General features: G+C 52.6%; 1 protein-coding gene across 1 annotated transcript; it reads left to right on the top strand.

The window, feature by feature from the left end:
* Positions 1–7,060: 7,060 nt before the first annotated feature.
* On the top strand, positions 7,061–8,774 carry LOC119303023 (protein kinase PINOID-like). The gene has a single exon (XM_037580101.1). The coding sequence runs from the start codon at positions 7,141–7,143 to the stop codon at positions 8,515–8,517; it is 1,377 nt and encodes a 458-aa protein (XP_037435998.1). The 5' UTR covers positions 7,061–7,140; the 3' UTR covers positions 8,518–8,774.
* The last annotated feature ends 730 nt before the right edge of the window (positions 8,775–9,504 follow it).

Here is a 9,504-nt window from a genome sequence, read left to right as displayed (position 1 = left end):
GGTTGCCGGTGCTAGTGATGGTGACGGGGCTTCTCTCTCGCGCTCCGAGGGATGCCCTGGGCTCCTCCCTCCACTCAAGTTGCCGCCCCCTCCAGATCGACTCCCCCCGAACTTCAGGCCACAAATCGTGTCTGATGCATCGCAGGCTCCGGCGGAGAAGGGGTGGGTGGAGGTCGGGGGCCGGCATCGTCCGAGGCTGGAGAAGCCATCTGCCCTGCCCCGCAAGAAGAAGGACGACCGCTCCCTCGCATTCAAGCGGAGAGCTTATGGACTCTGCTTCCGTTGCTTGGCGGAGGACCACTTTGTCGCCGATTGACGAGGCCCTGTCACCTGCCTGGGTTGCGACCACTCTGGCCATCGCAAGCGTGACTGTCCGGGCCGCCTTCCTGCCAGTCAAGTTTGCCTCCGCCGCTCCATGTTGCCGCCATCTGCTCCTGGCCTCCCCAACCACAAGCCCCCAGCTTCTTCACAACAGTTGCAGCAGCGCTCGTGGGCCGCTGTGGTTGCTTCTCCGACGGGGCTCGTTCAGGAGGCCCTTTGTAGCAACTCCGGTGTCTCTTGGTCAGGTCTGTCAGATCCCGGCAAGACTACCTTTGCTGCTGATCTGGGGCTGCTGCAACCCCTTTTTGCAGCACAGACTGAGATGCTGCGCGCCGAACTGCAGGCCCTGGTTACCGCCCGTGTGGAGGAGGTCGTTCAACCTCTCCGTGACATGGCGGTCACTTTGCAGGGATGGGCGGCCCAGGTCTCAAGCCTCTTGGAGCGGCTGGAGGTTATTAGTGACAGAGTTGTTGCTTCGCCGACCATCATCTCTTCCTTGGCGCCGATGGGTCCACCTCCTCCCTGGTGTGACCATGAGGAATCGCTGCCTCCTGTTGTTGCTTGCGGTAAGGATATCAGTGATGCGGGTGTGGCCGGTTGCTCATCCGAGGTACTGGCTGCTGTGGCTCTACCTGTAGATGTTCCTCCTCCTTTGGATCTAGCTCTGCACAGGATGGTGACTCAAGGTGAGGAGGCGCAAGCGAAGGTTGCTGAGAAAGTCAGAGGGACCGATGATATGGAGCGGATTGAGGTGTCCTTACCTGTTGGCTTGGTTGGAGAGGTGTCGCCCTTGGTCTCCTCTCCAGGGATGACCGCCTCAGAGGGAAATACCTATATGATGTCTTCCGGGTCCGAGGAGCTACTCGGTGACATTGGAGTGCCTTCAACCACCTTATTGGATGAGCTCCTAAGCAGTTTCAGTTGCACAGCGCCACGGTCCTTGCTCGTAGAACCGATTCATTTGCAGATTGAAGGGGCATCTACTTGTTCCGGAAGGCGTAGTGACCGTTTGGATAAAAAGAACAAAAACTGCAACATTCCTACTTCCAAGTGCCAAACGCGCTGAATATAGGTTGGCGGAGGCTTATGGGGAACTACCGAAGGGAATGACGTCTAAGAAAGCCACCGAGGAGGAGGTGCAAGAGAAGATGAAGCCTTATCTATGGATGTATAAGAAACCGCTTACGCCAACGGCGGTCCAGGCAATCCGTGCCTTGGTGGAAGTCAATGTTTGATCTCATTTTTCAGAAGGTTAGGCCCAAGTACACAGCTAGTTGCAGGCGTGTTCTTGAGGTTGCAGAGGTTGAATTGGTTGGGTATGTTGTGTTGTCGGTGGTCTTGGGCTTAGGCACCCTTGTATCTGGCTCGGACGACGTCCCTTGAGTGCTAGCCCGGTCTTTGTGGTCTTCGCCGGTTTCCCTTATGTAACCGTGCCATGTATGGTTTTTGGGTCCGGTTTCCCCTATTAACTGGACCAATTCTCTTCTTCTTAATGCAATGCGGGAGCTCCCCGCCATCTGACGAGGTTCCGTAAAAAAATGTCTTATACTAGTTTACAACGGGAGTAGTACTTAACATAAATTTTGATTCGAGGAGTGCTAACATCTCTATTTATGATGCTTATGGAAAAATTCTTCACATTTGTTGGACAGCATTTCCAAACAAATTTGTAACTTTTTGTGTTGTTCAATTGGTAGTGCTGTGTAAACTTTGACCCCTACCCCCTTGTGGGAACATTGGATCTTTTATTTTTGTTGTTGTTGCGTGAAGAACATACTTTTGGTTTTAACTGTGAACTCTTTAAAATAAAATTATCGAAACTATGTTGTACTCCATCCGGGTTTATAAGACCTTTTTTTGCAGGGTGGGTTTATAAGACCTTAGTACTACTCAACTTGTTTTAAACCTTTCTTTTCACTATCAAGTTTACAATAAAATATCAACATCTACACTGCAAATTCAATATCACTACATCTATCATGAACCATGTTTTCATAATGTATTTTTTCTATGTACTGTATGTATTGATATTTTTTAATAGTTCTGGACAAACTTAAACAAGTTTGACTAAAGATAGGATTAATATGCCTTATGAATCCAGATCGAGGGTGCAAACATGTGACATCCAATTGCAGCAACCCAACTACTCTATCACCCCAACAAATATGTATTTTGTGAAGTAACCAAAATGCACAATATGCATCAAAACATGTGACATCCAATATGCAGTTTTTTTTGCAATATTCCCCGCACATCCCACCCCAGTGATTTTGTTGTATATTGTAAGCACCCGCTAGCATGTATGCTCGGTTGCCCTCTATCACTAACTATCAGAGTGATTTCCGGTAGATCCACCGATAGGGTGTATTGGTTAGACGAGTAGATCTAAGGGGAAACATGAGATGGTTTACCTAGGTTCAGCCCCTTGGGATCGAGGTAAAACCCTACTTTCTGGTCGTGTTATATTGATTAATGTATATGGGTGTATAATCATGATTGATGGATTGAGAGTAATCTCTATGTTCTGCTCAGTATCTACTAGGCAGACCCAATTTATATGGGATACCGGGGTTTAGGTTTTACAGGATCCTAGTCAGTTAGGGTCGCAGAGGAGTCCTCCTGGACGCCGGCTTCCTTGTCGTGCACTCCAAGTCCATCGGGTCCTTCTCTCTATTGGGCCCACATGCCAGGACATGAACCCGGGCATAAACTGGCCTAGGGGGGCATGGACCGCTCTACTCAAGCCGGCTTCCGGTATGACGAGGCCCTTTTCGTGGTCATATTACATGTTCTACTCTCTTTTTGTTCCAAAATAGTTGAAGTTCTATGTGTGTGGTCAAGTTTATAGAAAAAAATACAAACATATGCAACACCAAATTATTCTCATTAGATTCGTTATAAGTTATACTAGTGATACTGTAGATCATAGCAGAGTTTTTTTATAGGCACAGTCAGATTTAAAAAGTTCAACTTAAGATAATTTTAGAACTCAAGTAACTTATAACAGATTGCGCACGTCCAACTACCCCTTTCCCTAAGGGCGGTACTGGGCGCCGGTGCGCCGGCCGAAAGTTTCGGCCGGTCGCACCGCGAGCGTCCGATCTACACATGCGCAGCCGTCAGATCTGTCCCCTATCATTCCCTTCGCCAACCTCCCGCACAGAAAAAAAGAAGAGGAAAAAGAGCGCCGCCCCCGCCCGGGCCGACAGCCCCGCCTCATCTCCTCGTCCTCCCGTTGCAGCACCGTCGCGTGCGCCGCCACACTACCGGCTTGCCGCATCTCGCCGCGCGCCGTGGGGATTGCAGGGCTACCTAGAAAGATTCAAGATTTTGCTGTTTGCATCTCTTCATCGGCTTGTTCCAAGAACTGGCATCGTGGTTGCAGCACCTCCCGCCCCCGCCGTCTCTACTCGCCGCCGACGTCGCCTTCCACCACCGTATTTCAGCATAAAAAGCTCAACGAATAGGAAAAGGGGATTTCCCTGACGGTAGCAAAAACCAAAAACTGTTCCAGCAAAAAATTATCACGGTTCCAGCAAAAAAATGCACTGCCGCCGATGCCTGCAAACAAAAAATCTAGCCGGTTCCAGCTCTGCTTCGGCTGGTTGTAGCAAAAATGATTCTTGGTCGCAGCAAAACACATGGCAGCCGCCGTCTATCATCGCCCCAGCACTATTCCTAGCCTATGCAACAAAATCAAATGCTAGTTCCAGCAAAAATCAAAAGTGCTTCCAGCCAATAATTTGATGTACCAAAAATCCTGTCTATGCAGCAAAATCAAATGTTGGTTCTAGCAAAAATCAAAAGTGCTTCAAGCCAAAAATTTTGATGTAGCAAAAAATCCTGCGTATGTAGCAAAATCAAAGGTTGGTTCCAGCAAAAATCAAAAAGTGCTTCCAGCCAAAATTTTGATGTAGAAAAATATCAGGGGCGAAGGCACCACTGTCCCTCAGTTTACAGCAAAATCGAAAGCTGGTTCCTGCAAAAAAACAGTAGTGGTTCCAGCAAAAAAATCATGGCAGCTCGCTAGCCGCCGTCTCTACCATCCCCACGGTCGTCGCTCGCCCCTGACTCCCGTAGCAGTACCCCCGTGGCCCTCCCTTCAGACTGGTGCGATTTCTAGCCACCAGAGCGCCCGATTTTATTGCCTTGGTGATTAGCAGGGGAAGGGGATTACATGAGTACAGGAGGATGTGTTCGTGGAGATGGGGTAAATGAGTGGTGGAGCTCGCTAGGAGGAAGAAGATAAGGCACGGAGGGGGTAAAATGAGTGGTGGAGCTCACTGGGAAGAAGATAAGGCACAGAGGGAGACGGTGCGTAGGGCCAGTGTGGAGAAAGGGGAAAAAAGGAAAAAGGTGCGGCTGTGGGAGCGAGCGGCGCGACCGGCCGAAGTTTCGGCCGGCGCACCGAGTACAAGCGTTTCCCTTTCCCTAACCCTAGCCAATTGATGTATATGTTTTTACTGGTCATTTTATGCTTTATTGTTTTTCCCTTGTATATTGTCTATTGTCATTTTTCTTTTGATAATACTGAGTTCTAAGATGCCCTTTGAGTGTCTTTCGTTTTTTCTAAAAAAAAATAGAAGTTACTCCTCTGTTTTTGTGTAAGGCTGTTGCGTAGACTAATGACCTCGGGAGGGACATGTAGACATGTAGTGCAAAGTGTGTTCCGCGTCTCTCTGAGTCGATCCAACATTGGCCTCGGCGAGTAGGGAGGCTTGCACCGGAGAAAGCCGTCGCTTTCTCGCCGGACGGCTTTGATTGCATTGCCATCCGCGGCAACCCACAGCAGCGAGAGGCGGTTGCCGCTTGGTGACAGTTCGTTAGTGTGGCCATACATATATACTTTCGCTTTAAGTAAAGAGCAAGGAGAAGGACCATTGCCTCGAACCAAGCTGCAGCAAAGAAGATGAAAGCGCTAGCTGATGTATTCAGTCTGAAGGCAAGATGGCTAATCACTTTGATTTGACTAAGCAAAGTCATTTCGTTTCAGTTGCGACGGTTGTCGAGTAAAAAGGACTCCTGTGAGAACTTTGTCGTGAACAGTGACTTTGTATACTATGCATGTCGCATGGATTTAAGATTTTTTTTTCCGAGAAAACTTCCGATCTATTTATCAACTGTTGTCAAGGTAGTTCAAAAAACACTAGAAGTAAAGTTTACATCTAGGTCCGTAGACCACCCAACGACGACTATAAATATTGGAGCAAGCCGAAGACGCGTCGCCGTCATCGCCCCTCCCTCGCCGGAGTCGGGCAAACATTGTTGTAGTAGATAGTCGGAAAGTCGTCGTGCTAAGGCCCCATAGAATCAGTGCACCAGAACAGCAACCGCCGTCGATAAAGAGAAACGTAGATCAGAAGGATCCGACCTACAGACACATGGACGTAGACGAACGAAGACCGGATCCCACGAGATCCATCGGAGACAAACCTGCACACGCCTTCCGACGACGCTTGAAACGCCATCGGGATTGGGGATAGACGCGGAGGACCTTATTCCATCTTTAAGAAGACGCCGTCGCCTAGCCTTCTTGAGCATGGCACAAACCCTAGCAAAACTCGGGAAAGCACCTAAAAACGGAGCCCTCCCATTGGCAAGGGCTGGGATCCACCACGCCTCCATGGTCCAAGGACCATAAGAGACGAGGCGTACCGTCAACGCAAATGGCCAGAGGCAGGAAACCCTAGATGAGTTCGCACGAGGGCACGAGAATTTTCAAGATATATGGGAATAAATCTCAAGTTTGACACTTACTCCCTCTCTAAAGAAATATAAAACATTTTAGGCACAATAGTTAAATGTAAGTCACCTGAGAATATAATTTAGGTCAGTCGATTTCGTAGAAAGGAGGCAGCCGCCGGAGGGACAAAATAAGTAGCCCCCACTCACCGGAGAAGCTACACCATAATCTACCTTAGCGGTGCTGGGGAGCGGGGGTGCAATTCGTCGGAAAAAATGGCCATGGTTAGAGGGATGGCTGGGGAGGGGGAGGGGCCGGGCAGCATGACGACGGTTGGGACGGGAGGGTGGGGCGGCAACGTTGGCACTGTCGGCCGCAGGCAGTTAGGTCGGCGATAGATCAGGCCGTTCGAGATTGGTAGAGAATGAACAGTAACCATTTCAGGAGGTTCAAGAAGCTGATTTGATTGTTCATCTTACATCCGATGGCTCACTACGAATCAACTAACCTAAATTTGATTTTCAGGTGATTTACATCTTGCCAATCCCCGTTTGGAGTACTGTACAATACAATATATTCCCTCCATCTCAAAATTAATGTACGTGGGTAAAATGATTTTACATTTTGGCACGGAGGGACTGTGTTGTAGTGAAAATCGGGTGGATTTCAAGCAAAAATATGACTAGGCAGGCAGTAATTAAAGCAAGAACTTAGCAGTTAGCACGACGAACCTTCGGTGTTTATAAGAATCAGAATGTTGTTAGCCACACACTTGCTACTTTCAGACAATCGAAGGGCCGAACTGCAGTTTGGTTGCGCTCTGGACCTGCAGACGTTCCTCTGCTATGTAGGAATGAATATTCCAACAGTTGAGCAATGAAATCCTTTTAACCCGATAAAAAAAAAGAAATAGCGTGAGTGTGTTATGCAACGTGGCAAGGCCACGTGTCCAACCATCCGAAACCTGGCCTCTCCATGCTGCTCGGCTTGAGCTCACTCTCATTCGCCTATAAAACCACACCTGCAACCACCTTCTCCGAACGCGCAAACCTCCATTAGAAAAACCAAAACCTCAGAGAGAGATCTCATCTATCCAGCCAGCCAACGCGAGCAGCCGCGCGCGCGCGCGCTATATAATGGCCGCTCCCACCACCACAGCCTCCTCGTCGCCGCCCAAACCTCCCAACGCCGCCATGCTGCAGCCCGCGCCGCACCTCCCCGACATGGCCGACGCCGCGCCGGCGCCCAACTCCAGCTCCAGCGTCAGCTCCGCGAGCAGCACCAGCACGGCCGGCCGCTCGTCCGCCTTCTCCGTCGACTCGGCCGCCGCCACGCCCACCTCGTCCCCGCCGCGCCCGCACCGCGCGGGCGACGTGGCGTGGGCGCCCATCCGCGCCGCCCTGGCGCCGCTCGGCCCGCGGGACTTCACCCTCGTCCGCCGCGTCGGCGCGGGCGACATCGGCACCGTCTACCTCTGCCGCCTCGAGGCCGAGGGCGACCAGTCGTGCGCCTACGCCATGAAGGTGGTGGACCGCCGCGCGCTCGCCAAGAAGGGCAAGCTCGGCCGCGCTGCCGCCGAGAAGCGGGTCCTGCGCCGGCTCGACCACCCGTTCCTGCCCACCATGTTCGCCGACTTCGACGCCGGGACGGACTACTCCTGCATCGTCATGGAGTTCTGCCCCGGCGGGGACCTCCACTCCCTCCGCCACCGCATGCCCGGCCGCCGCTTCCCGCTCGCCTCCGCCCGGTTCTACGCCGCCGAGGTGCTCCTCGCGCTGGAGTACCTGCACATGATGGGCATCGTGTACCGCGACCTCAAGCCGGAGAACGTGCTCATCCGGGGCGACGGCCACATCATGCTCACCGACTTCGACCTCTCGCTCGAGTCCACGGCGTCGCCGGCGCTCGAGGAGGCATGGAGCGCGACAGGCGAGGACGACGACGGCGCGAGGCCGATCCCGGCCTGCTTCCCCGAGGTGCACCTCCTCCGGCTGATGAAGTGGAGGCGGCGCGCGGCGCCGCGGCCGCGGCCGCGGTTCGTGGCGGAGCCGGTGGACGCGCGGTCGAGCTCGTTCGTGGGGACGCACGAGTACGTGGCGCCGGAGGTGGCGAGCGGCGGCGGGCACGGCGCGTCGGTGGACTGGTGGGCGTACGGCGTGTTCCTGTACGAGCTGCTGTACGGGCGGACCCCGTTCGTGGGCGCCACCAACGAGGCGACGCTCCGCAACATCGTGCGCGCCCCGCTGGAGTGCCCGCCGCTCGGCGCCGGGACGCCGCACGCGGAGGCGGCGGCGGCGCGGGACCTGATCGCGCGGCTCCTGGACAAGGACCCGCGGGCGCGGCTGGGGTCGCGGCGCGGCGCCGCGGACGTGAAGGCGCACCCGTTCTTCAAGGGCCTCAACTTGGCGCTGCTTCGGTCGTCGTCCCCGCCCGTCGTGCCGCCGCCGGCCGCGCTGCACCAGCAGCGCGGCAAGGCGTCGGCGGACGTGCACCAGCTGTTCGAGCAGTTCTGAGTGGGGTCGCTCGCCGGAGCAGTAATTAATCCTTGGGCCGGCGCTCAAGCATCATTTTTCTGTTGCGCGCGCGCCATCGAGGCGCGAATTAATTAACCAGCTAGCCAGCTAGTAGTAGAATCCTGTTGAGTGTTGACTAATTACCCCACCGCTGTACAAGCACACGTAGTACTACTTCTGTCAATTAGTAGCAATACAGTATTGATTAATTTAAGTACGTATCCAGCTCTCAACTGATTAGCTTGCTTAGTTATGCATGTCGGCACGGCCGGTCCATCGAACCACCTGACGACTGATCTGATCCAGCTCTTAACTTGTTTTGCCAGCACACGGTGTACTATATTTGCGTCGAGGGTCGCGTGATTAGCTGGTACGTGCTGAGCGCGTCTCATCGATCGGACGGTAAACAAGTGGGGCTTCTGAGGAGTTCTAAATCTAAAATCAAATTTGAATTAGCATTTGTTAAGGGTCCAGAGGTACTACGTGCGTCTTCGTAGGTACACACTGGCGCTGATGATGGCTTAGCGATCTCAGTTGAGCTGTCACTAGGATGGAGGCGGCGGCCTGTCTTCGGGTCGCCAATGGCCATCATCTCAGGACGTTTTGTATAGTTGCTTCCGTTGGTAAGTTGCAAACGTAGCCAGGTGGGAAGACACCCAACCACCCTACACAAGCTCACCCACAACTAGAGGTGGACAAAAGGCAGGTATAGGGTTACACGTTAGTCGGAAAAAACAATAGAGCTGTGGAGCTCGCTGTATCAGAGTGTAACATTGCTGGGGTTTGAGCAATGCAAGTTTCAGTTCGCAAAAACCAAACAAACAATAGGTTAGTCGTTTCTTTTTGCACTTTCCACTCTACAAAGAATGGTCAGATGTCCTTCTAGACACTGTTCATGATCTTCCTCAAACCGCCCACGACTGTGGGGCCGAACCATTTACTTATGTTGCCCGTGGACGGTGGCGCTCTTGTGACCGCCTTGCCCTC

The sequence above is a fragment of the Triticum dicoccoides genome, chromosome 5A (genome assembly GCF_002162155.2).
Source record: "Triticum dicoccoides isolate Atlit2015 ecotype Zavitan chromosome 5A, WEW_v2.0, whole genome shotgun sequence".
Classification (NCBI taxonomy): Eukaryota; Viridiplantae; Streptophyta; class Magnoliopsida; order Poales; family Poaceae; genus Triticum; species Triticum dicoccoides.
Note: the sequence above shows the minus strand (reverse complement) of the source record. Positions and strands in the feature narration are given on the sequence as shown.